At 36.2% G+C, this 27,888-nt stretch overlaps 1 protein-coding gene across 5 annotated transcripts in view; it reads left to right on the top strand.

Moving 5' to 3' along the window:
• TTBK2 (tau tubulin kinase 2) overlaps positions 1 to 27,888 on the top strand; it is a 62,029-nt gene that overhangs the window by 26,567 nt on the left and 7,574 nt on the right. For 2 of the 5 annotated variants that reach the window (XM_018082773.2, XM_018082772.2), the window contains 9 exons: positions 1,373 to 1,438; positions 2,012 to 2,104; positions 3,087 to 3,212; positions 6,067 to 6,224; positions 7,803 to 8,019; positions 9,368 to 9,579; positions 10,778 to 11,381; positions 16,298 to 16,546; positions 25,646 to 26,916. In XM_018082773.2, the coding sequence (XP_017938262.1) occupies positions 1,373 to 1,438; positions 2,012 to 2,104; positions 3,087 to 3,212; positions 6,067 to 6,224; positions 7,803 to 8,019; positions 9,368 to 9,579; positions 10,778 to 11,381; positions 16,298 to 16,546; positions 25,646 to 26,916 (2,996 nt within the window). Of the gene's footprint in view, positions 1 to 281; positions 376 to 1,372; positions 1,439 to 2,011; positions 2,105 to 3,086; positions 3,213 to 6,066; positions 6,225 to 7,802; positions 8,020 to 9,367; positions 9,580 to 10,777; positions 11,382 to 16,297; positions 16,547 to 25,645; positions 26,917 to 27,888 lie in introns of those variants that run through there. The other 3 variants (XM_018082777.2, XM_018082774.2, XM_018082776.2) reach the window with 3 other exon arrangements.

The following is a 27,888-nucleotide window of genomic DNA, read 5'->3' as shown; positions in this document are numbered from 1 at the left end:
TCAACTCTCATCATACTACTCTAGCAGATGTTGATTATATGGACTGTTGAATCCTTTATTAAAGACGTTGCTGCATAATCCTGCTGGGTTCGATTGGCAGAGTTATTGACAGCAATAACAACTCCTGATTTATTTAAATCGTATTTCTGTATAGTGTCTGTTGGTGGATAAGAAAGAATTACACCTACATATATATATAGGTAGGGAGAGATGGAAGTGTTTTATCTTAATAATTTGTGTATTGTGGTTATATTTTTGTGTATATAAAACCAGACTTTTCAGTGTACTGGCCAAAGTTTTTTAAAATCTGAAGAATTATCGTGAGTCTTGGGCAAGCAGAGAGATCACCAATACCTCTTTAAATACAAGTCAGAGGTGAGATAGATAATTGAAGCTTTCTATGTTCATTGTTAGAAGAAACAAAAAGAAGTATTGATTGGGAAGATAAGAATGCATAAAAGAAAGCAAGTTTACCAGTCCTGGCAGTTCTGTCTACATAGAATGATTAATTAAGGAGGTAGCATGGATTGGATATCTACCTTAGGCAAAGTAATAACACCATGGTTTGATTTTTTTTTTCTTTTTAAATTGTAAATATCTACTAATGATGACTGTTTTCAATTATATAATTCTTTCCGTAACGTTTTATTTGAAGAACAGAAGCATGGGAAAATGTATTCTGTGATTATAAAACACCAATTGACTTATGATTGTATGATATCTAGACTGTAAGGGAGGAAATGGTTGTTTTCAGAAACTAGAAAAGAAAGAAACATTTTAAATTGATGCCTGTAGTGCAGCCTTTGCTATTTATTGCTCAGCCATAGCTTTGAGACTTACATGTGGCTTACTCTGCTCTTGGAATTTCTCAAAAAATTGGTTGGTTTGCTAGTTCAGAAAATAATTTGTGAAAATATTGCTAGCACATTTCAATAAATGACTGCTTGTATGGTCATACCACATAATATTGGTGTATTTTAGCTAAGAGGAAGAAGTTATGGTTTAGATCCTGTCAGAATTTAAACCCTCAAACTTCTTATCGTTAGAACTAAGAAATAGTTTCAGCATTGGAGAAAAAAGAATATTTCTGCCATATGACTGTGATGAGGAATGAGGTAAACAGGACGTGATGCCTGTGGAGAACAAATACTGATGTCAATAGATCATAGTTTATAAACTATCACATACTTTAAAAAACTGTGACAAATGTCACTTGTATTTCCGCTGAGAACTTGTAGAAATACGGTAAACTGAAATAAAAGTCTCAAATGAGATATGTTGTAGCTCCATACTCACTTTGTAGATGCCAAGTTAAGTTGTCAGAGTGTTTATTTCTGACAATGAGAATCTTTTCTTTTTTATTCTTTGACAGCCACGAGCTGTCGCTGGTTTTCGAGGAACGGTACGATATGCATCAATCAACGCTCATAGAAACAGAGTGAGTATCTCAGCCTGTATCATACCCATCTCATACAGCTGAAATCAGTCAGTAATGCAGTTACTATTCATTTCCTTTTTTTGTATTCTTATATATGCATTTATTATGTAGAAATTAATAGAAATTACAAATTTTGTGAAAGGATGATATACTTTACAGTAGTCGAGGATAGAAAAGTTCTTGGTGTAGAAATAATAATGGTTTTAATAGTTACCTTTGGTGTTCAGTTGTATTGTAAGTTAATAAACTAAAAAGGTGAAGTTACTGTGTTTTATGAAGTACATAATGTCCAGTACATTGTCTTAACATCATACAGTAAAGAAATCTGAATAAGGTCTCCCAGTGTAGACATTTACAATGTCATTTTAACACATTTCAACTTTTGTTGTTTCTCTGTGGAAATTTACTTGTACGTTTCTCCTTAAAATAGTTGCTGGACTTAATGAAACTTGTTTTGCAGTGTAGATTATATTACATTTTATAATATTTCAACTCTTGATCAGTAAAGAATTTGTCTTCCCTCCTGTCTTAGGTATTTGTAATATACAGTAGAATAATATTTCTTTTTCACAGGAAATGGGTCGGCATGATGACCTTTGGTCTCTATTCTACATGTTGGTGGAATTTGTGGTTGGGCAACTGCCTTGGAGAAAAATAAAAGATAAGGTAAACCTGGAGGTGAAACCAAAGAGCATGAGGGAAATATACTTCTGGATTCCGGGGAAATGCTGTGATAAAGATTCTGCTAAGACTCATTGGTTCATTAATTTTTAACATGAGGTTTTCCAGTGTTTTCTGGTGCTAGTTCTTGTCCCTGATGTCATGGTGTAAAAAGCACTCAAATTTTATGAACTGTTCTAGGCAGGAAGTAGGCTTACCTGTAGATTGAAAATGTTTTAAATAGCAAAAGTAAGTGTATATTGCCTCTTATTTCATTATTCCTGTTTTCACTTGAGTACTTTATTTCACCTATCACACCTATTTCACCTATCACACCTATCTCTTTTGATTACTTGTGAAATGGACCTTTCTTATTTGCTGGTGAACAAAAGTGAATTGGGCAATATGCAGTAGTGTTTAAGTCATATATCTTAGGTGAGGTATGCAAAGAAACATCATCTAATTAGCCTGTTATTACTTCTTGCAACTACTTCTGAAATTATGCTGAAACCTGGTTACTCTCTGACGTGGTTTGTGTAGATGACAATGTGATATATAGGTGGTAGCTCTTTTTTGGTTGATTTACTCATGTTACATGACCGGATAAACACCAAAAAATGACTGAACTTCAGATGATGCAACAGAATATTTAAATCTTTAAAACATACATTCTGGAAAAGTTGGAGTGTTTAATGACAGTCCTTGATATCAGTTAGCATTCAGACACAACACAAACACAGCAGAAAATTAAATGACTTTTCATATTGAATTTGAAGTTTGTACATTATTTTGCAAGTGTACTGGGAGCAATGACAGAATCTCTTATCTTTCTGTCTGATGTAGAATGGCCTTTCTCAGTACCATTCATTGTAATGTACTGACCTGTCTTTCTGGTTAGTAGTGTGTTGAATGGCTGTAACATAGAATGTAAATATGTTGTAGCAGAGAATGAAGATGTGGTAATGTTTGTTGTGTTACTTACTCCTAGGAGCAAGTGGGCTCCATTAAAGAAAGGTACGAACACAGACTTATGTTGAAACATCTTCCTCAAGAATTTAACGTCTTTCTGGATCACATTTCTAATTTAGATTACTTTACAAAGCCTGATTACCAGGTAAACACTTGTACTGTTTTATCTTTCTGTTTTATAAATATGAGAATTTTATACTGTTTCATCTTCAATTTGCTTTGATTTCATTGTGTAATCTTGGTAGTTATTATGGTTTGTGCCACCACAAAGTTACTTTAATGACCATCTACTGCCACAGAAACTTTGTGGTTCAGGTATGTCTTTTTTTTCCATTTGGGAAATGTAAGGCCATTAAGCTTCTAAAACAATTGACTAGATGCTTTTCAGTCAGTATTCTGTTAGGATACTCTGGTATCTAGTGGATGCTCTGTAAGTTAAATGGAGCAGATTGTTCTCTCACGGATAGTCATTTTGGCAGTTTTCCAAAGTCTGGAACTCAACACCTACAGTTAGAGCACAACATGCACTCATGGTGGGTTTTTAATACCAAAGTACTGCCTACAGAGATCACCAGAAAACTAGTAATTTTTCTTTGTCTGAGAATATTGCCTGCTGAAATGAGCAGCCTCTACTCGGCGATAAGTTGGTATGTGCCAACAGGATATGCTGAAGAATGTATGTCTTACTCACTCAGTGTTGACCCATGATTAAACAATAAATAAAGATAGAATTTTTTTCTATACCAGTTTGTGGAAAGCAGCAGAGGAATGCTGGGGAAAAGCAGGGAGGGAGAGACTTGAGAGGCTTTTCAGTCTCACAAACTGTAGGAGAAGTTGAACTGATTTAATAGCACACCACGACAAGTTGTCCCTGTGTTCCTTCCCTCGGGCTCCCAGAAACACACATTCCTGTTAGCTTCCCACTTGTACTATTTGTCTGCCTCTGTGCATTTGTTCGACTCACTAACTCAGCAACACCAGAGGGAATGATTTTCTGTTGGTGTTCAAGTTGAATTGGTTCAACTGAATAAATAAATAATTCTGACTAAGTCTGGAATTGTAACTTTGATAAGAATGATTCCTGTGCTTTGCATGGTAAGTTTAACAAAGAAATCAAGATATATTAGAATTTAAATAATTAAAAATCTCAAGGAATAGCTAATTTCCTGTTAGCAAGTGGACTTCTCTGAATGTACTGGTATGTTTTTCTGCACATATGCAAACCAGACAATCTTTGTACACTAACTTGAATGTAAAAAAACCCTCCTTATTAGAAATACAGAAAATGTTCAGCAATCCTGAAAAATAAATACCTTGGGTTTTTTATTCTTTTCTATTACAAATTTCCATGGAAATTGTCCTGTAGTTTACAATCAAGGAAGAAGATTTTGATGTTTTGTGTGCCTAGTTATAAAGATGCATCAGATTTTTTTTTTCTATGGTAAAAATTATTGATTGCAGGAATTTTGATGTTGTATGGACAAACCTTGGGTAAATATATTTTATTTACATTATGTATCCTGAATTATAAAGCATATACACAGGCATATTTTTGCTAAACCTTTTTCTGTGTTCTATTTATATCTAACATAGTACATGCACTCAAGATTAACACAATACCAGGACAGAGTTTTTCCATGATTAAGACAGCCCAGTAATTTACAGTTCTGTGGTTGGTCATGGAACATTTGCAGTTGCGTAGCTGCATCCTGAGCCTTACAACACAATCTTTCTCATGTGCTTTAGACCAGAGAAGGGTTTTATACAGAGCTGAGAATGGTCTTTTAAAGTCTAGTGTGTCTTAACTTGTGTTTGCAGAGGTGCTGTTCCTACCTTCGATATGTATCATTCCTTGTTTGTATTTATGGGTAGGCACTGAACAAGAACATATGTATGTCCCTGGTTGACATCTCTGCTTTGAAGAGTTTACCATCTAAAATGTTGATGACATAGGCCCAGAATCCATATGTGGTTTGGCAATGTCAGATGTTTATTTTATTCAGTTATTAGCGCACACATTGCTTCAGCCTCCCCATGGTTAAGCATTTGAGTTTGAATTATAGCAGAATTTGATTAAAACATTTAAAAGAGAATAACCTTAAAAATTACTTCAGAGATACTGGGTAAGTTTTACAAGAAGAGGAGAATAAAACAGGGTACCTAAGGGACAGTGTGAACTATGGCTTTCTGCAATTCAGTAGGGTTACAGAACGGACTGGGACGAGTGGCACACGGAAGATTCTTGAGAGTAAGTTGCTAAAGAGTATGCCCAAGGATACTGTAGAAAAATTTTCAGCATCCTAGATTGGAAAAAAGGGTGAAAGCTAGAGTATTAGCTTTTAGGAAAAAAAATAAATTTAGAAATGTTAGAGTAAGAGAATGATATGGACACAGCCTTCCCATCAGTGACTAGAATGAGACAGTTTTTTTCACGAAGAGAGGAAAGTAGATGCAGTTTCTTTTCCTGTCATGGTCACAAATTTTTCTAAATGCTTTCTCATAGTGTAAAATGACGATGGAAAACTTAGACATTTTTGTGGGATGAATGTCAGTATTAGATGAAGTAAATGATCCATGGTTCTTAATGACAGAAATGTATGAATTAGCAAATCCTTCCCTACATCTCATTCATTTCCTTGGTTTCTTGATGCTATCAAATATATTCTTTTCTCTTCCTCTGCTGGAGAGCCATTGTATGCTATTCTGCAGCAATGTAGTAATGCTTCTGTGTGTGTGTATTTCTCTTTTTGTGGAAGTCTATGGTGTATCATTGCCTCATACCTGATAAAAAGACAGATATGGGTGGATTTTTTTTTCTTCTTTTTTAAATGAAATAAATTTTTGTGTGTCGTGAGTTTGAAATCTTGAAAAATGAGAAGTGGTTAACATAAAGAACTGTTTTTAAAAAAAAAATTGTTGTCAGTATTACAGGAGGATATTTCTTAATTACTTGTTCTCTTAGACAAAAATGAAGCTCATTAACTTTTTTTTCATTTCAGCTTCTCATGTCTGTGTTTGACAACAGCATGAAGACATTTGGAGTTATTGAAAGTGACCCATTTGACTGGGAGAAGAGTGGAACGGATGGCTCTCTGACAACAACAACAACTTCAACCACACCTCAGTTACACACTCGTCTTACACCGGCTGCAATTGGGTATGTATGCACATCGTGGTCGCTTAAATAACCACAGAGGGGCTTCCTACCAAAAGGAAATTGTCTCCATAATTTAGGGGATTTTTCTACAGAATGTTGAATACATAGAGGAGTGAAGGTTTGGGAGCATTTGAAGTATTTCCCTTTTTAGGGTTCGAGTTTATATTATACTTAAAGATCAGCACTGCAGTCCTAAAATTATAACAATAAAAAAATTATACTCCAGGAAATTGCATATAAATTTGCTCATTCATCCTTTGCTAAATCATATTTTGTGAAACTAAATAATGTGTCCTGAGTTTAACTGCCTGGAAATTTAACTGCCTGGAAATAAACCCATTGTTTTCTGGAATAAAATTCTAGCTACCATTTCCTTATAACTTTGAAAAATGAATGGATCTTTGTAAGAAATTTGGAAATAGATTTTGATTGTGTTTAAAATAATATTTAATGTGTTATTTGAGACATTCTGCAGTAAAGTAAGTTGGATAAGATATGATGTTTAATAATACCTATAGTCAGGGGATTGAAGAATATAAGAGGTGTTCATGGGTGGGGAGGAAGACTAGGCCTGTTCTAGGCCTTAAATAGATCAACTTTTAGATAAAAATCACAAAGGTGGGAGTTTTGACAGTGTAGTGAGGCTGAAAAATGCCAGAATTTCATGTATTAAATTCTCACTATTTCAAAGTAATTTAAAAAAAATTGTTAAAGTAAATATCCATCAAGACACCAACTGGCTTATACTATTAACTGTTAGCATTACACAGGTGTATGGTGTGCACTGTTGAACCCGCTGAGGCTGACAGGGATTTTGCACATGGATCAGTCCCACTATCACACTAAGCATCACACTAGTTATTGTTAGTCTTGGCTACAATTAACAGTTTTGGCGACTGTAAAAGAATGACTTTTAATTGACCTTGTGTGCCTTCACTTTTTAGGACTAACATTACTTCAGTTTCAGATGTTGAGCTACACCTTAGCCCTATTCAGCCTCAAGTCAATGGGATTACAGAACTTTGATTAAAATATAATGTCATACTAGTGTTATGCTTATGTTTTGATTATCAATAATTGGAGCAAAATAGCACTTTGATAAGAATAGTGATTAAAACCACATTTAGTTCACTCAGTAATTTTTCTTCCTCACACAGTATGTTTTGTTCCTCTGTCAAATTTTTGGGTAAAGGAAACTGTGTGATGGAAGTTGCCATTAATTTTTTTGAATAGAAGAATATGTATAGAAGAGTCAGGAGTGAAACTGAGCCCAGACATGATCTCTAACAAATTTTCTCTCAAGTGGCTTTGAATACTTTCAAAAAAACACCTTTTAAGTGATCGTTTTTTTGACTTACATCTTTTGTTATGTACCTAAATTAAAGAAACATAAATTGTGAAAGCCAGAATGTAAGGGGTTTTATATTAAATAATTTACAAGATTTGGTTTTCTACATAAACATGCTTTTCCTTGTAATTTTTGTTTGTTTGCTTTTTAAATAGAAAATAATTTCTGTAAACATGTGAGCGTATCAAAAATTTTACCTTTCTGATTTTTTTTTTAAACTGCTTTTGTAGAATTGCCAATGCCACTCCTATCCCAGGAGATTTGCTGCGGGAAAATACAGATGAAGTATTTCCTGATGAACAACTCAGTGATGGAGAGAATGGTATTCCAGTTGGTGTCTCACCAGAGAAACTACCTGGATCCCCTGGCCATCAACGTCCTCAGGAAAAAGATGTTTGGGAAGAAATGGATGCAAACAGAAACAAAATAAAACTAGGGATCTGTAAGGTACTTTCAAATCTGCAATGTGAAGAACATCTTTGAACAGTTTCCTGTTCGTGTAGTGCACATAAGATATAATTAATAATGCAGCAATGATACTGATTAGCCAGATTTATGGTAGAGCTAACACATTTTATATACTGAAACAAACAGACAGACTTTTGGGCCTTGTGTCACTTTATCAGGTCTCTCTGATAAATAGCTTGCTGATCATTTGAGATGCTTTGTAGTTTACTCATGTTCGCGTTCTTCAGACACAATCTTGATTCTTGCTCATTGAATGAAACCAAAGCAAATTTCCTGCATCTTGCTTGTGCAGAACCTAGATACTAAATGTACTAAAAAGAGTTTAATGTTCTTCAACTGGCAGATTAATAGTGTGGTTGGTAGTATCCATTTAACTAACTTGGTAGTTTTGTCTCTGTAAGATAGTATACCTTTGTACTGATCCAGAGGTTCATGGGCTAATCTTTGGAAGAGAATGCCACTTTATTTTCAAAAGTGGTCTCTGAGAATTAGTTGCTGTCTCCCTTACTCACAGTCATAGTATTTCATACTCAAACAAATATAGCCCTGTTTCTTGATTAAAAAAATGTTTTTAATGTGAAGTATTGGTACTGAAATGTTCTTTATCTAGGAGAGATGTCTAGTTTTGAAGCTGTCACTTCTTGTTTGCTAGAAAAAAATGCACTGTGGGAAAGAACAAGGCATGGTGCCTATTTTCAAATATACTTATTTGTTTGGGTTTTTTTACTGAAGGGGGAGAAGGGTTTAAACAAAGGCAATTTCTATTAACTATACCTGTAGGAACTAAGGATGATCATGATTTTCCAGCTCTAAATCATGCTCAGTTAGTATACAAGGTGGAATGCGGTTGGACTAAAACCTATTTTGAAGTCACAGAAATACCTAGTAGATTTAGTTTATAACAGTGTTACATGCTCCAGAGGATCAAAAAGATAGCTTGGAAGCTAACTTCTCTGTAATAAAAGCACTTGACTGTAAAGCAGACCAAAGATGCTACCAAGTGCTGGGTTTCAGACTATTATTAAGGAAAATTTCAGAGATGGGTGTGAAATATCAGAGTAAATTTAATTGTAATTACTTGGGTTTTGAGACTGCCATTTTCAGACCTACCCAGAACTAGTATATTACTAGTATTTTGTCTGTTGTAGGTGTGTGCTGAAGAGCATATCTGAACTACATTAAGTATGTTGTGAACTTAAGGACCATTCCAAATACAACTTGGCTTTTCACATGCTAAAAACTTGGATGATATTCATCATACAGTACCTTGTCTTCCTCTGTTTTGCTACTCCTAGTGATTTACATTTTTACTTTATGGTCTGCACAGGCTGCCACAGAGGAAGAAAACAGCCATGGGCCAGTGAATGGAATGCTTAACGCGCCGAGTCTCGGTTCTCCAATTCGTGTTCGCTCAGAGACCACCCAGTTAGACAGAGATGTCCCACTGGTGCGAAAGTTACGTTCAATTCACAGCTTTGAACTGGAGAAGCGTATGACGTTGGAATCAAAGCCAGACACTGATAAGTTTCTTGAGACCTGGTAAAGAAATTATTTTATTGTTATGCTTACATCTTTCAAGCATATATAGTAAGGATACTATTATCTTTCCTTTGCCCTGTGAAGACAAGAAATGGAGGTGCTGAGTATGCTTATGCGAGCTACAGCAAAATATTTTCATAATATTGCTCAATTAATGGATTACACTACTTGGCAGCCTCTTTAAAAAAAGATCAGTGATAGGATACAGCTAAAGTCAAACTTCCACACTTTTGAATTTTGTGTTTCAAGGCCAAGTGGTGTAACTCTGGTGTTTATTAACTTTTTCTTCAGTGACATACTCTTTACAGTCAGTACAACTCGTCCTAAGTAAGAATGATGACATCAGGTGCTCAACAAAGGTAACATGAGATTAGCTTATATGACGTGAGAAGGAAAGTTTTGCAGAAAGTGGAGTTAATAAGTAAAGTTAGAAATTTTCCTCCATGCAGCAGGCTTAGTTATACTCAAAGGTGTTGCATCAACATAAAAAAACTTGATAGAAGACAGAGGTCTTAAAATGGAATTTGAAGGTAGAGAAGAGACAGATGTATGAAAACAGATTCAATCAGTTGGCCTCTGTGTAGAAAGAATAATGGGAGAAGGACACAGTGAAATCAGACTGAAAGGTAGAGGCTGAGTGGGGACAGTAGAAGCAAGCTGAGGTGATGACAGTGATTCCTTCTAAATACTTCATAGCGGAGTTAGGAATCTGAATTTGTTTGATGAAGCAAATTATGCAAAGCATAAGTAAGGAATCAATCAAAATAATAAATAACATTCTGCTTGAAAGCACCTAATAAGTGCTGCTGGAGACATCTGTTTCTTCTGCTTTGAGTCTCTGCTTTGTAACTTAAGTTAAGTACAGTGAATGGATAAAATAGTGATGGTCATCTGGTGGTAGCCTCATCACTGAGTTTTTAATCCATTCACTATTCTTCCTTCTGGTAATTATATTTACAATACAATATGATATGTTACGGTGAAAGTTATAATATGTGTACATTTCTAAGACCATCCGTCCATTTTTACTTGACATCAGACTTGCTTGTCTCAAATTGTGGAACCATTGTAGATTGTTCTAAAATATGACAACAAATTTTTATATAAATCTAGTTTTCTCCTACCAAAAAACCTCAAATGTAACTTACAATATTTAATTAATTCCTAACTAATTCAGATATTAACTTCTTTTCTCAAGTTTGGAGAAGATGCAGAAAGACTTGAATGCTGCGACAGAGACTCCTGCTGCTGCTGTTCCTCCTCTTTCTCAGAAAACACCCCTTCCTGCTCCTGGGACTGCTCGCATGGACCATGTTTGGCACTATGATGAAGAATATCTTCCAGATGCTTCAAAACCTGGGTCAGCTATTTCTCCAGACCATGCTGATGGTGTTATGAGCAATGGATTTGTAGCTGTTAACTTAAGCTCCTGCAGGCAGGAGGTTGATTCTAAGGAATGGGTGGTAATAGATAAGGAACGGGACTTGCAAGACTTCAAGACAAATGAGGCTTTAGGGCACAAAATGACCGGAAGTCCCTCAGATGAAGAGCCAGAGGTACTACAAGTTCTAGAGGAGTCCCCTCGAGAAGAGCAATCCAGACAGGGTGGTTGGGCAGGAAACAATGTCAATGGCAAGAACCAAACTTCAGGGGCGGAGTTTGTTCTAGACATGGAGTGTCATCCTGCTGCTTCTGAACAGCTTACAGATAAGTTGGAACTTCTGTCTGGAGCTGCTGGACAGCTTCTTGCAGCCACCCCTACAAGTCCTATGGAAGCTCAAGCAGAAGGAGCACTCACTCCGGTAAGAGAAATGATCACTGTTTTATTGAACCTGTCTTTATTCAGAATTATTTGAGGAAATAGTAAAGGCAGTGACTAAAATACAATAGTGTAACAGAAATTCCTAGTTTCAGCAGATATGGGACTTGATTCTTGAGAAATGATCTTCCATGTTCTGTTATGCAAGTTTCTACATTCACCTGTGGAAGTGGCTATTAATTCTGCAGGTATGATCCATAGAACTGACCTTGTTTAAAAAGAAGTTATCTACCTGTGTGTCTATCTACCTGTGTGTCTATCTACCTGTGTGTCTATCTACCTGTGTGTCTAACTAAAGAAGCTCCTTATGCAGTGATTCCTAATCAGTGAGAAACATACAAACATATATTTATTATATTTGCAATATATAAACATAAAATTACAATGAATATGTAAAATACTGTGCTACAGTGTTTCATATGTTTCAGGAAAAGCCAAAGTGATAGAAATGAAAGAAACAGTTACTTCCTCTCACTATCATTCCTGTAGTGTTTGCTTTCGGAATTCCCTTTGTTTTTTCTTATTTCTTCTGAAATTACTTGTTGCCTTTCATAAAGTGTTGCTGCTTTTCACTTGTAAGATACTTTTGCAACTACTACTTTACTCCCGAGTTTTCACTGACAGATTGCCTTGCTTCTGTTTCTTACTATTCTTTTTCTGTTTCTCCATCTTTTCTGAAGCATTCTCATTTGCACAGTTTGTGAACATTTACTTTTTTCTCCTTTGTCATTGTTTTTAAACAAAGATTTCTTTGTCTTTACTTAAGGAGGAAGGGAGATTAATTAAGTGATTGGAAATCAACTCTTGGTTTAATTTCTTCCCTTTTCTGAGTAGATACTGTGCCATCTATGATCTGAAGGTGAAGTCTTTCGAGCTCCCTTGAGCCAAGAAACCTCGCTATACTTTTTATTCACTTATCACCACTTTTTGTGAAAGTTACAGCCAGCTCATTAGAGAAAGAAACTTGTCACTAACTACTCATTTATTGTAAGGTGTGGAAATATCCTTTACAGGGAAAATGAGCTACTCATTGTAGTTAACTACAGCTCCACAGTAAAATTTTAACTACACCTAGGTTTTCATGGGAAATGCAAGATCATATCTTTCATGCAAGACTATATTTAGATATCATATTTTGAAGTATGTAGTTTATAGGAGATTAATTTTGTGTGATTGAAAATACAGAACTGTGTTAAAAACCAGAAGATTTCTAAGATTAAAATTGAAATCTTAGTTGTATGAAAGAGTTTTTGATGGGTTAGAAACTTCTAAAAGTGAAAAATTAATTTGAATTTTTCAGTTTTCAGCTGCTCAGTTCTTCTATTTTAATGTCAGTTTTAGAAAAACAGACAAAAAAGAGCAGTACTTGGTCCTGTACAAAATACTAATTATCAAGTGTTTTTATTTCGAAAGCCATTAAAAAAACCAGCTTGCACTATTCCACTTTAAACAAGCGTGGCTCTTTTTGGGGAAATAGCTGTTTTACTTAAAACTGAAAGTAGATGTGGTAAAAGTATTATGTACTACACTACAGAGAATGGACACTATCTGTAAAGGAAGAAGCTTCTGAATGTGGGAGCAGAAACAGTTGTAAACTAAGTTAATTAAGTGCAAGATGTATTGCAATACTGGTTGAAGTAGAATTTGGGATGAGATTATATTTTAGTTTGGCTTTGCAAGTAGGTAAGGGATGTTTGTCATGACCTCAAAAATGGGGGAAATTAATATGGTTTATATTATCCTGGAAGGGCAAGTGCTGTTGTGAAGGCAGGATGAATGACAGGAAGGAACTTACTGTTTCGAAGGTGAATCATGTGCCGTTGAAAAAATAAACTGAACTGGGAATAAAGAAAATAGAGATTATTTGGCTGATTTATAAACTGGGAACAGAGTGTGTCTATACAGTGCATCTATTCCAACTGTGATGTATTCCCCTTCATTAAGAATATGTAAATATTCCTTGAGATAGGTACTGGAACCTAGCTGTTCTTACAGGTGAGTGTCCTGATCACTTCACTGGGAGAAAGCATATATATGCCTCTTCATACAGTAGTTCTCTCTATTCAAGAGTCCTAGTGACCATAGGGAGCTGTTTGGTAGAGTCCTTTTCCTTCTTCCTCAGAATATTTACCCACCTGAAACTGTTCTTTAAATGTGATCCTTTTTTGTGCATCAGATGTTCTTGTTATTTAGTAATTTTTTCTAAGTAGCCGTTTCCCAACAATAAAAATAATAGGCAAGGTCATATTTTATTTTTCTGTTGATTTAATTATATTGCATGAGTTACTAAGAACAGGCTTGGATCCAAGAATGTTAAGTTTAGAACCATAAACCAAATTATTTAAGTATTACTAAAAGGGGTTAAAAATAGATGTTTAAATTATAGTAGTGTAATAATATAATTTTTGAAATAGTTCACTCATTTCAAACAGCTCAAAATTCTAAGACATGTCAGCATTCATGATCCTCGTGTTTATGAATATACCTCCTATAAGGATTTCTAGTGACCTGCTTCACTATCACTTAGGAGAAAGCATGAGGAATTATGGGTTTTGAGCTTATTCTGATAGGTTTTTTAAGTATGCAAGTATTTATTTCAGTGGTGAATTAATAAAATAGCTTTTCTATCGTATTTTTTTAGTTTTTCCTTTTTACTTTGATGATTCTTCTTTGTTCTTTGTTTCTTTCAGGGCTTTATTGCTCACTGTTTACGTAGTAAGTAGTAGCATGGATGTTTCTGTATGAGAAACTAACGTTTTATATACTCACCCCTAATTTTATTTACTCCCGAAGGAAAGAAATTGCTGGTCTCTAGTCCTTCCATTTGTAGCTAAGTGTTCTTCCTGAAATTGTGTGTGAACTTGGACTTCCAGTAATTGTTGATAATATCACTTCTTACCTGTTTTACACAGCATTAGCATTCTATTAAGAATGTAAAGTTGTAGCAGTTAAAAAAGGAAACCCAAACTCAAAAAATAAGAGAGAAAAATGTGTAAGTTATTGGCTCAGGGTTGAGAAAGTTTCAGGCATAAAAAATTATAGCAAATTGTGCTGTTATAGAAAAAACCCCCTGCAGGTAAGAGAAGTAATTTTCATGTTATCAGTCATGGTTTTCCAGTTCCAATACAGATTCTGTGTGCTATCAGCAAATACCAGTTTGATCTGGCTTGGTTGTGGGCAGACAGTCATGTATCTCTTGAACTACTCAAAGCATGCTAAGGGTGTATGTGCTAACTTTATGCTTTGATAATGGTTTTGTGTTGACTTTGGCTGCAGGAGAGACAGTATGTGATTTGCTGTAATATCTACTGGTATGAAGTTAATTTGTCAAAAGAATGTGAACTGATCTAGACTAATGGTGAATTTATACTGGAGCAGCACTTTGCTCCAGTGCTGCTCTAGTTTTCTTTTCCTTGATCTGGTACTGAGAGCATAGAGTTGGACTTTGTGTTGTTGAACGATGGCTTCATTAATTTACTGTGTTTATATTGAATTGCAAACTCCATGCAGTGCATACACAATCATATATATATATATGCACGTGTGTCTGTGTTATAGAAGAGTGTTTGCTGTGTGAATCTATTTATTTTTATTATTTAGAAATATTACTGAAATGGAAATTTTGTATCTTGAGGTACTATTGTGTTTTATCAAAAGCTTGTTCTTAAATTTCTGTTCTGTTATTTCTGAGTTCTAAGTAGTTTAATTTTCATATGCCTTCTAGCCTCAATTACTGCTTTTATGAGACATTGGAAATACTTTCTTTTTCCCCACTTGCAAGTCAGATATGCATTATGGGAACTGAACCTTTAGGGTTGACACAATTGAAAATACCTTTTCCTTAGGAACAGAAATGCTTGATAGGTACTCTTGGTTTCCAAAGAATGCAGGTTAGAATTGCAAGTACTGTGGTAGGAAACAAAAAGTCACCTTCATGAAGCTTGCAGAAAGTTTCTGTATCTCTGCTCTTCGAGGTTTTCTCTAAATGTAATGGGAACAAAGAGTTGCAGACTGTGTATAGCAATCTCATTTACAGGTATTTTCTCATTTACAGGTATTTAGATGTGTCACTATTAGATGTTTATTCTGTGCTGGAAAAGGTCTTGAAAAAAACCAGTTGATTTCAGAGTTGTCATCAGCAACCAATTTGAAAATGTAGTTTGTCTAAAATTATTTGTTTGGAACACTTGGACTTTACAATTCCTATTCTTCTTTCTTTCCTTGTATCTAAATGCTTGAATAATGTAGTTCAAGATCAAGCAATTGTTCCTGGATTCTTGAGGCCAGTGTATCCTTCTAGTTTGATCCCATATTTGGGAAATTTCATCAAAATCGTTTAGTATTAACTTTTCTGATTAGTCCCGTCAGGTCCAGTTCTTAATGTACACTGCTGTGCTGTAGTTGTAAAGCCTGCAATGGGCGTATATGCTAAAGATATAGTAATCGCAGAGACACAGATGTCTTGTTGTGTGGATGTGTTAAGCATTTGCAAGGACAGTCAACTATCAACTAATGTACACAGTGTCCTTGAAACTCACTGGGTTAGTTTATTAAATTTGCCCTAGATTGTTACTGATTCCTTATAATGGTTGCAACAGTTGGACTCAATGAATCTGTGATTTTATTTGCCAACCTAAGGATTCTATCATTGTAAGACTGAGTGAATGAAGAAGCCAGCTAGAGAAAGGATGCTCACTCTTGATTTTGATACTGGATTTTTGAAAACGGTTGGTGGAAAATGTGAAGATTAGTCTTAAGACACCTCTTAAATTATCAGCTTTCAGCCTCTGAGGGAAGTGTGAATACAGTTGTCTAAGAGATTGCATTTAGGCAAGCATAAACAAGACTTATTAAAACATTTTCAACCTTATTTTCTTCCCCGCCATGTTGTTCTCACAGCTCAACTCATGTCATATGCTGCATTTCTCCACTCCAAGAATTTCAAGTCCCATCCTCCGCACCATGAGCCCTATAGCCTATCTCTCCGTCCACTTGGACCCTCTGAAAGAGGCTGGTTTACCAAGGAGTCAATCAGCTGAGAGCCACTCCTCTTCCTCCTGCTCAACCGGTCGTAGGCAGCTTCCTGTCATTCCTTGTGGCAACAAGTTCCCCCCTGTCATTCGCATCTCAAAAGCACAACTTGAGCAGGTGAATAAGCCTCATCTTCATAAAAGTGACTGCACTGTAGCAGTCATCTGCAAAGTTTAACATTTTCTGTTGCTCTGCACAGCCTGATAGTAGGCATATGCTAATCATACTGCTATACACAACATCCTAGAAATATTTTGAAAGATCAAGTTGAGGAGTAACAGTGAATCTTGTTCAGGAATAGAGTCAGGAATACTCTGAGGAAAATATATTGAGCCACTTAGAAGAGAGCAATATTTAAAGAGCTGTTATTCAGGTTATGATCTGGAGCACCAAGCATCTCTGGATATTCTGGAAGATAGATTCACTTCCTCAGAGGGATTTTCTCCTGAAAAAAAGATAGGATTATAAATCTAGGAAATAAGATTTTTGCTTCTTTCAAAACTAAGATTAAAGTCTTTCTTTTAATGTGTTCCTATACTCACTACCAGGTGATTTTTTTAACTGGGAACACACACTGAAATTTGGACTACTCTAAATGATTTCAATGTGAGAAAAAAGATTTGGAGATAGTTGGATTGTTACTTTGGAAAATAACAAATAATGAATTGACCCACTGCTTGCAGTATATAAAACAAAGATGGCAATTATCAGGGATCATAGATAACAAAAAATGTCACTAGAGAAAGAGGAGTTTTCATAGTTTTGTATTTCCAGTTTCATTTCTATATGAAAAAGATTGAGGCTTGGAATCATAATTAAAGTTAACCACAATTTGTGTATTAGTCACAAAAATACTGAGATTTGCTAAGGAGCATGAGCTTGCATTGTTGGGTAAAACAGTATGACATAGCATTAATGCATAAGACTAACATATCATCATCATTTTACCATTAATATTTCATTTTAATTATATTTTGTGTTACCTTTTGTTTCCAATGTATTTTTCAATATAAATATTTCTATATTAAAGACTTTTTTTCTTTTTTCAGTGAAGAATGCACAGGAGTATTGATATTAAAAGTAATCCATCAACATTAGTTACTTTCAAAATTCCATAGGATCAGTGGTGAGTGATAACAAGGCAAACAAAGTAGCCAGTGTACTTATGTCAGCATTTTGTCTCTTAACTCAAAAAGCAGTGGGTTTTTTTGCTGCAACTCCTGACTGCTTTTTAGTTCAATATAAAGAAAATAGTTCTGTGCACGATGTATGGAAACAGATGAACAGTAGCTCCCCAATGTTCATTATTGTGAACTTGATGGGATACCAAAATACCACAGTCTTTATGATGACTGTCATACTGAGTAGGAAAAAGGACTTAGAAGAAATCAACTCATTAAAAGTTAAACCTCAGTGTTTTTTGGGATTAGTTTGTATCCCAGGATGCCAAATGACATTTTTTTTGCCTGTATATCTACAATTTAAGTCTTCCAATGAGAATCCATTGCAGGTATAATTAGCAAATGTAGTAAACTGTGCACAATGCTCAGAGAAAATAAGTTGGCGCAGAGGGTCTTCTCTGGCTTCCTTAGTACCCAAGAAATGAATACAGCTGCAATATTAATAGGGGATGCAAAGTGATGTACTTTTCTGTCATGTGACTGGTGTTGCTACTTAGTGGAGTGAGCATATGTAGCATTCAGCATCTTCTTTCTTTTTACTGGGTAAGTCCACAACTGGTGTGTTCTTTTATGAGCTGCGTTTTTGGAAGTCCTAACTCTGTTTAGAATTTAACTTCCAGTTTTTCATTTGCTATGGAAACTACAAGCATGTGATTGTATAGTTCATTCCAACATTGAAAGCCTTGTATACTTTATGGCTCACTGAAGAACTCAAAAACTTTTGCAAGTCCTTCTCTTTTTGATAGTGCAGTAATGTTAGGTACTAGCAAGTTAGGAGTTCCTCAGCATGAAAGATGAATATGCATGTTAATAATCAAAGCTTTTCTCCAATTCAATCTTAAAAAGATTTCTAATGTCATTCTGTATAAGTGTTTGGTACTGAATTTATTGTCATGTATTTCCTGCTGTCTGCAATTTCGTTCAGCATTCATAACTAATGAATTACAGAGGTAAGCGATCTGTGCTGTTGAATTTAATTTCATGTATTAAAAATAAGAAATTATAGATTTGTTTCTAAAATCAAGCAAAGTGATTTTCTTTTCAGCTTTTTAATGAATGAGGACTTAGGAACTCTAACCCATCTTCCTTTACTTTGATGTCAGATAGAGGAGGTATTGAAATTTCTGTATATTCTCTGCTCACTAGTGCAGAGAGGGTTTAGGATGTAGGTCTATATTTATTTTTCGATAGAGAACTCTATCCTCTCTTGCCATACATATATTATGGAAGGCAGAGTGTTTTGCTTCAGCTCTCCTTAGTTATTCAACTTGCAGCATAAAGAAAAGAGTATGGCAGCATTACAGCTGACTGAAAACCAGAGAGAATTATTTGACTAGAATCCAAAGAGTATGTCCAGAATGATATTAGCATCCTTTTCATCTATAACATGGTCAAATTGTACAGCAGATTCTCTTGAAACATAATCTTTTTCTTTCTTTCTTTGAATTTTTCAGCCAGGTTAGTCTCTGAACTCTGCTCATTAGAGGGCTGTTTAGAGTGTTGTTTGAGGTCAGCAGTAAAGGTGATGCAAGTACAGCAAGTACTGGCCAGGGCTGTTTAATTACACATAATGCTAAATGTGTAACTGTATCTTGAGAAACCATCAAAATCAGTGACCTCAGATTTTGGTATTTATGGTTTCACAGCTCTAGTTCTACAGGAAGATAGAGAACACCTCTTCTAGCCAAGGCAGCCATGCAGAATACTTCTAAACTGGCTACCCTGTAATACGATTCAGCCCTTAACAAAGGTGGATTCCAGTTTTGTCTGTCATTCAAACATGTTTTCTTTTTTCAGTGTGCTTAATGAGACATGTACAAGGGGGCTAATTTTAATCTAATGATTTTGCAGTTATTCAGTATGTTAGGGGAGCATAATCTATGTCTCTCAGATTGAACAATTTGAATTAGTTGGCACAAATATTTTCTTTCCTCTTGAATTTCTACCTTGTTGAAACATTAAAAAAAGTATTTTTAGTTATATTATTGTTTACAAAATGCTCTGAAATCTTCCCACACAAGATGTTATGGAAATGCAAACCATCACACTCATATTCATATCCAAAATGTGAAATAGTATACTAATCTGCATTGAAAAATTTGCCCTGATTTTTAAGCATCTCACTGGAATTCAGGGACCTGTGGAAGAATAAGGTAAGGCTTCTTGACATATTCGAGGGGTATTTAGAGAAAGAAAGCATATTGGATGTTTCAGGTTTATGAGCCTGAGAGTAAATGTTGTAAGTTTTGCCTTTTTTTATGAACAAACTTTAGCAGGTTTCACTAGTCTGTGATAGCAAAAGAATGAACATTTACATTGGTTTTCACATTTAACAATCCCTTTTAGAACCACAAATAAACAAACAAAAGCCCAAAGATGCTCCTATCTTGTTACAGTGTCCTTTTATAATTGTAAATTTGTCAGCGGCGTTAGCTTGAAGGTGTCACGTATGTTAGGATTGCCTTCGAACTCAGCTAGTTAACACTCTGGTTTAGTATTTAAAATATCAGGAATGCATATACTTGTCCAACTTAATTTTTAAGACATGGCACATTATCAAATTGATGTGCCCTGGAAAGAAATGAGAGAAAAGGTTTTCTCTGTTCAGGGAGTCTGTGTTTTTACTGCTGCCATGGTTAAAGCCATGGTTTGTCTGTAGCAAAAGGGTTCTGATTTCAAGTTTTACAGAATTGTTATGCCTCCTGTTCCCTATCCTGATAGAAACTATATTGAGTCAGCGTGAGGTTTAAATTAGGTTCTTCCCAAGAGGCTGCTACCATCGTGGTAGATATAAAAAAATCTTCATATGTTACTTTTCTTTAGTCTAGGATGAGGGCCTGCCACATGTGAAAATTTTAACAAAAGAAGTTTAACTAGAGACTACCAGTTACTACAAATGCCTGCAATGCTTGCAGTACCATATATGTGGGTCTCTTGAAAGGGATTCGGTATCAAAGCTTACAATCATCTCTAGTCTGATGTTCCTTAACAATATTTCTTACAGCCGAATATTTCTCCTGTTTATCCTGATGTTAGTCTATTTGTAGAAACAGCCCATGTACTTTAGTAAATATATAATTTATTATATTTAACTTTTTCCCTGCAGTGAATTTAATCTGGAAATGGATTGTAAGGGATACAAAAGATTAAAAAGTCAGTAGGAATGATAGTAGTAGGTAGGGAAGATATTGAAAAGTAGGAGGTCTGTTCTGAACAGTAAGCTAAGTGAGCTGTCTTCTGAGATGTAAGCACAGTAGTGTTTCACTCATGTGAGAGTGATACTGTCACTAAATTACAGGACAGTGTGCTAATATGCCCTTTATCTTTTCATACAAACTGCAGTTCAAATTTCTTTGTAGAGATGTAAAGTTGTGCATGGAAATAGAAATTAAGTGACATAAGTAAATTAAAACTCATGAAGTATGAGGAGGAAGCTGGTGAACTGGAAAGATTTAGGGAGTTATTTTTGTTTGGTATTGCCAAAGTTGTAGACTCATACTAACCTTGGTCATACTCCTGGTAGGCAATAGAGTTTAACCATAGATGAAAAAGAAGCAGGGAAAGGAAAAAAAAGATATGTGAGGTTTGTTCCCCTGGATACACAAGCTTTAGTAAGGTAGGAAAGATGAAAAGTAAACTGGTCAGGAAAAGTGTCTTCAGAATGCCAAGTGATATGATGATGGTTTATTAATGTGAGAAATTACAAATAATGAAAGGATTAGCAGAACAATGAATCTCTCTACACCATGTCTCCAAGAGGCCTGAAGTCCTGACAGCACTTGACATGCTTGTGGAAATACCCAGACATCATGAGTGGAGGGAAGAAACTATTGCTGAAAGGTCAGATGATTACTTGCTGATATTGTACAATAATCCATATTCACACCTTTAAATCTTTCAGACTTAGCAGCTTTGCAGACCTAAACTCAGTATTCCATTCCTCTGCAATTCGCTGCATACATACACAGAGGCATTCATGCAGGTCTATCCCTTGCTTTTGCAGCCTCTCAAAGTTTTAAAAGGAGGCAAGTTTATCAGATGTCATAAAGGATGTCTGAGAGGTATTTGTTGTTTTGTTCTTTTTCCATCTTAACATCCCACTCGCTGTCCTGTAAAGTTTCTTGAAGAAAATGCAGTATAATTTCTCAGCTCAGTTCAATGCAAATTTGAGAAAACAGAAAGGAATTAAGAAATAATTTAGGGAAGACCAAAAGATTCAAGAGTGTGGTGGTAATAGTTTCATTCAAATATTTTGAAGTGAAAGGAGAACTTCAAATTCATTGTTCCTCATGTTGTCTCAGCCATTTTCAGTCATCTGTTGTATCACATAACTCCTGTTGAAATATGAGAATTACAATAATAGGTGTTATAAACTACCATAGTGAGCTTTTAGATCACAATTTCTGAGAGAGCTGATGATTTTTGTCTGACAGGCCAAGATAACTTCCTCTGTCGTATGAAAGTAAGTCATTCAGTGTAAGATGAGTCCTTCAACTTGGAGATGTGTTATCTTAGAGCAACTGCCTACAGATGTATGGATACCTATGGAACACTTGTCCTGTTTCCTAGACCTTTTTTCTTGGTTTTTTTTTTTCTTCAGTGTTATCTGTTTGCAGAGTTCTTGCTAAAGTATTTTTGTTTCATGCTCAAGATTTAGGTACTAAATGACCTAATCATGGAAAGGTGCTTTGAAAAAAAAAATTCTACTTCCTCTGTTTTTTCTGTAGCTGAACTGATGTTCTTGGATTCTTTCAAAAGAAAGCTTTTGAAGTAAGAAAGCCTTCTCAAACTCAAAAGTATTTCTTTCAGAGGAAAGAACCTGGACTGAGAATAAGAGATGAGGAGGACTGTTTTGCCAAAACTAAGTAACTGCACATTGTTTCTTAATGTACCATTTTAATTCAGCAAACATGGATGACTGTATTGGCCCAAACTTGCAAAGAAATCATCAGAGAGACAAAAAGTAGACTCTTGCTGCAGTTCTCAATGGGGTTTTTTTGAGTTTGGTTTGGGGTCCTGCCCTCTATTTCTATCAGTCTCAACTTGGGGCTACAAACACCTTAGGGAAGCAAGTATTCAGTTATCTTACCATTCTACTCTTTTTTTCTCTTTTCTCCTCCCTGGTGAAAAATATGACTTTCTGTAGCCTAACAGCTAATCATTCCAAATTTCTCAAAACTATGATTCCCCATTTTTCAGTTAGGGTCCAAAAACTTCATTAGATGAATTAGAGAGGTTTGGAATACATTATATGGTATAGAAGTAATTTCTTTAACAGAAATAATTATCCTCTCTTTAATTCAGCTTTATGCCTGTGATTCATGTTTCATGTTTTGTTCTAATGTGCTGTTATAATATCTATTCAATATTTGTGTTTTATTGTGGTAAATATGCACCTATAATGATGGAAATTTTGTTATATAGAAATACGAAGAAAATGCAAAAATCCCACAGAAATCAGTAAGTGTGGATGAAGCTATTATACACTCATGGGAGATCTGAGGATATCTCCTTCACTGTCAGTTCTCATTTCTTATTTTGGAGAGTTGTTCTGTATTTGTAAACGTTGAGTACACAGTATAAATTGTTATGCACCCACCAAAGCTGCTCTATCACTTTCCTCTGCAACTGGACAGGAGAGAGGAAATATAACAAAGGGTTCATGGTTTGAAATAAGGTCCAGGAGAGATCTCTCACCAAATACCATCACGAGCAAAACAGACTTGAAATGAGGATATTAATTGAATGTGTTACTGGCAGAATCAGAGCAGGATAATGAGAAATAAAATAAATCTTAAAAACACCTTCCCATCACCCCTCCTTCCTTCCCAGGCTCTGCCTCCTGCCCCCCCAATGGTGCAGGGAGTTGGGGAATGGGGGTTATGATCAGTTCATCACAGGTTGTTCCTGCTGCTGCTCAGGGAGAAGAGTCCTTCCCCTGTTCCAGCGTGGGGTCCCTCCCATGGGAGACAGTCCTTCATGAACTTCTCTAACCTGAGTCCATCCCACAGGCAACAGTTCTCCATTAACTGCTCCAGGGTGGATCACTCTTCCATGGGATACAGTTCTTCAGGCACAGCCTGCTCCAATGTGTGTCCCCCACAGGGTCATGAGTCCTATCAGGAAAACTTTCTCCATCATGAGTTCTTCTCCCCACTGGTCAGCAGGTTCCTGCCAGGTGCCTGCTCCAGCGCGGGTCTCCTCCACAGGCTACAGGTGGATCTCTGTATCCCTGTGATCCCCCATGGGCTGCAGGGACACAGCTGCTCCAACGTGGGCTGCACCATGGGCTGCAGGGGAACCTCAGCTCCGGTGCCTGGAGCATCTCCTGCCCCTCCTTCTTCGCTGACCTTGGTGTATACTTTGTTGTTCCCATGTTCTCACTCTGCTCTTCTCTGGTTGCAAATCTGTGCAATAACTTTTTTTTTTTTTCTTCTTAAGTATATTATCACAGAGGTGTTACCACCATTTCTGATTGGCCCAGCCTTGGCCAGTGGTGGGTCTGTCTCAGAGCTGTCTGACATTGGCTCTGTTGGACATGGGGGAAGCTTCCAGAAGCTTCTCACAGAAACCACCCCTGTAGCCCTCCTACTGTCAAAACCTGGCCATGCAAGCCCAATACATGGGTCCTGACAGATGAACTTGGTTTCTGCCACTCAGTAGTAGCAAGGTACTATCTCTAACAAAAGCCCATTAAGCTCAGTAGCATGTATAATTTCTGCAACAAAGTGGAATGTCTTCTAACAGAGCAGAATCCTAGCAACACTAGAAATAGACTACCACTAGTTGTGTCTTCTACCATTATTGAATCAAGAAAGTGTTTTTAACCAAACCCAGACTCCAGTTTTTCCAGACTCAACTTTCTGTTGAATACACACTCAAAATGTGTCAAATTTTTGAGGATAAAGAATAGAAATTAAAAAGGAGCTGAACTCTTTGTCCATGTAGAGGAAGATCTACGGGTAGCCTCTTGATTTTTTTTATACTCTTTATACCAAATGACCCCATATAATATGTATAAACCAGAATCTGGGATTCCTCTTCACATGAGAGTGCATTCCTTCCATGTCCACAGAGATAAAACTCCTTTCCCTTTTGTATGTGCTCTCTCACACTCTGACCTTATGACTCTTGCATTTCTGTCTGTGCAGTGGCCTGTCTTCAATGGGAAAGGTGAAGAGCAACTCCATTCCTACTTGATGGGCACGAGGGGAAGTGGACTTATGTCCCTCAAGTGGGGAGAGACATGAATGCAGGTTTTCCATTTCCTGGACATGTGCTCTAACAATTAAGCTGTGTACTAGAGACAGCACTCATCATAACCAACTGTTTTTTAAAGGGTTTCTGACTCAGTAAAGTATAGAAGTTCTAGGAACACTTTATGCGTATCTGTTGGATTAGACCCATTAGGGGATTTAGATGTGTGAATATTTAGTTTGTAAATCTCTTAATGACCTTAGGTAAGGAAATATCCTTATGAGGTTGCTTAGTTAAAACTAGGCATAAGCTTCAGTAGGGAAAGTAATAACTAAAATTGAGGTACTCAGAAAGTTTTTTCTGGACAAAAATGTAGGTATTATGGGTATGGAATTTCTGAATCTAAACATCATGGTGTTGTCTTCTGCACTTGTCCAAAAATATTGTTGTGTACTTGTTAAAGATCTTACATTTATATACAACTTATTCTAAGAGTATTCAAACTAATGTAAAATAAATAAAAAACCTACCTGTTTGGTTGGATCTCATTTCCAGGGGGCTTACTTGGTAATTGCAGCACTTTTTACTGACATTATGCTTGTTTTTACCTGTTACATATTTCTGTAATGGGATGATTGACTTTTTTTTTTCTAATTATCTACGTGTATGTTATGAAGTTAGGTATTATTTGAACATTGCAATTTATAGGAATCATTATGTAATGTATCTTGATGTGGAATCAAAAGCATTTTGATTTAAACAACACTCTTTATTTAAAGAGTGTTATCCATATAACATTGCCAAGTTCCTTATCTTTTTCTTTAATTTTCCAATGCAGATAACAATACCCAGACCTTCAGTGGCATCCACACAGTCTGCTTCGGAGAGCTTTCACTATGGCCACCAGCTGGAGAGAAGGGAGCAGGATGGTCAGTCTGTGGAACACACTGTGGAACTTTCCTCTCCAAAGGAAAGTTTACCAGGTTTGGTTGTGACAGAAGATGCAATTCCAGCTTGTGCCAGCAGACCAGATTTGGTACTTAATATCAGCCAAGAGGTGCTTGATAGAGAAGGACTTGTCAAAGAAAGTGTGAATGTCCTGGACTGTGGCCAAAAGGACCTACTTGAACAACACAGTGGGATACAGGAAGAGAATGAACTTGAAAATATTCCTTTAGGGGAGACTGAGGAAGAAAGGCTTCCAGTGATTTCTGAGGATGGCATTGAAATGCTAAGCAAAGAGCAGAATTCTTCTTTGCCAGGAAACTCAAAATCTGCAGAGGAAGAACCTCTAACAAATACTGAAGCTGCTGAAGAATCAAAGCCAAGGCCCGTCTGTTTGGTGCCAAATCAAGATGAGGGTATGAAGTCAATAGCACCTAAAGCATCAGAATTGTCTCCCTCAAGAATTACTAACGCACATGTTAATAAACAGGCAAACAAAATAGCAACTGTTCAGGAAAATGGTTTTCATTCTGATAAAGAAGAAGTCCATAGCCAAGACTTGAAATGCCACCAAGTGGCCCTTACTACTTTTTTGCAGCAGGAGAACAAAAAAGAGAAAAATTCTCCCAGAAATGGAGAGTTATTCCACTGCATTTCAGAAAATGAGAATTCTTACCGATCCAAGAAGGACTCAGTTAAGTCTCCTTTTGTATTCAGGCAGAGCCGAATCCCAGTTTTAGCACAAGAGATAGACTCAATGTCAGATTCCTCTTCTGTTTCAGCAAAGGAAAAGCTTCTTCTAAAAAAGGCCCATCAGACAGACTTGGTGAAATTACTTATGGAAAAGAGACAGCTCAAATCTTTCCTTGGTGACCTCTCAAGTGCCTCTGATAAGTCACTGGAGGAAAAAATGGCTGCTGCTCCAGTACCATTTTCTGAGGATGATGTTTTAGCTTCATTTTCTAGATTGACACTGGACTCTCATTTCAGCAAGCAGAATGAAGATAGCTCTTTATCTCCAAGCAGTCCTCAGTCTAGAAAAAGCAAGATTCCAAGGCCAGTGTCCTGGGCAACCACTGATCAAGTCACCGGTTCAACTTCATCTCAGTTCTTTCCTCGGCCACCACCAGGAAAACCGCCTACTAGACCTGGGGTAGAAGCTAGGTAATGCAGAGAAAATAGAAATAGGTTTTCAGGTTGGAAATGGATTTGAGCTAGACTGCAGTTACTGTGCTGTATGTAATCCTGTAGAAGTTCCATCCTTTAATGGATTTTTGAAAAAATACTGGGTTTCAATTCTCTGAGAAATCTCACATTGTTGAAGAATGAATGAGAAGTTATTACACAAGAATGACCCTGCTTCACCTTAAACCTTATACACCAAGATGTGTATTCAATATTTTGAAGCCTGACAATCTATAACTAAATCTTTACACTTTAAGAGGGGTCACTTTTATGGAACTGCTGATTATTCACAAACCCATAGGAATTTTAATAAGATCTGTTGTAGCCAGCTCCCTTGAAAATTAATCTTTTCTTAATGTAGGCATTTTAAGTATTTGGGTCTGGAGCCACCAGTATTGAGTCAGTTAGCTATGCTTAGATCATGGCTAAGTAAAAACAGCTAATTAAAGAAGGGCAGAGTGAATACTAAAAGAAACCGCCTTTGGCACTTCTATATACAGACAACCACAATCTAGTTTCTTCAGTGCCTACATTCCCAGGACAAGAATTTTGACACAGTGGTGCAAAATCATTTGAAGGAAGTTGTGATGTGCCGTGTCATCCCTTAAAATTGTGTATAATAGTGTACCGATGGTGTGCAGGAATGGATGTACCCCTCTGAAAAAAAGGTGGTAAGCACTGCTCTTCAGTGCACTACTTCCAGCACCACTAGGAAATTTCAGTTATCCTGTAAACACAGAGACTGTTTATGTGAGTGAGTTTATGTAAATATAAATAGTGTGTTGATCTGAACAACACAGAATCCAAAGCCTAGATCCAAACACCTCTACCTTACAGGAAAGTTCAGCTTCACATGTCTCTTCTGCAATGCAAGCTCACCTTTTGTTTCTAGTGATACTGTGTTTCTATTTGAACTTTGAATAGGTGGAAACAGAAATAATCTTTCTTCAT

This window comes from Manacus vitellinus, unplaced genomic scaffold (genome assembly GCF_001715985.3).
Source record: "Manacus vitellinus isolate BGI_N305 unplaced genomic scaffold, ASM171598v3 scaffold_6_pilon, whole genome shotgun sequence".
Taxonomy (NCBI): domain Eukaryota; kingdom Metazoa; phylum Chordata; class Aves; order Passeriformes; family Pipridae; genus Manacus; species Manacus vitellinus.
This window is presented reverse-complemented; position numbering and strand designations above follow the sequence as displayed.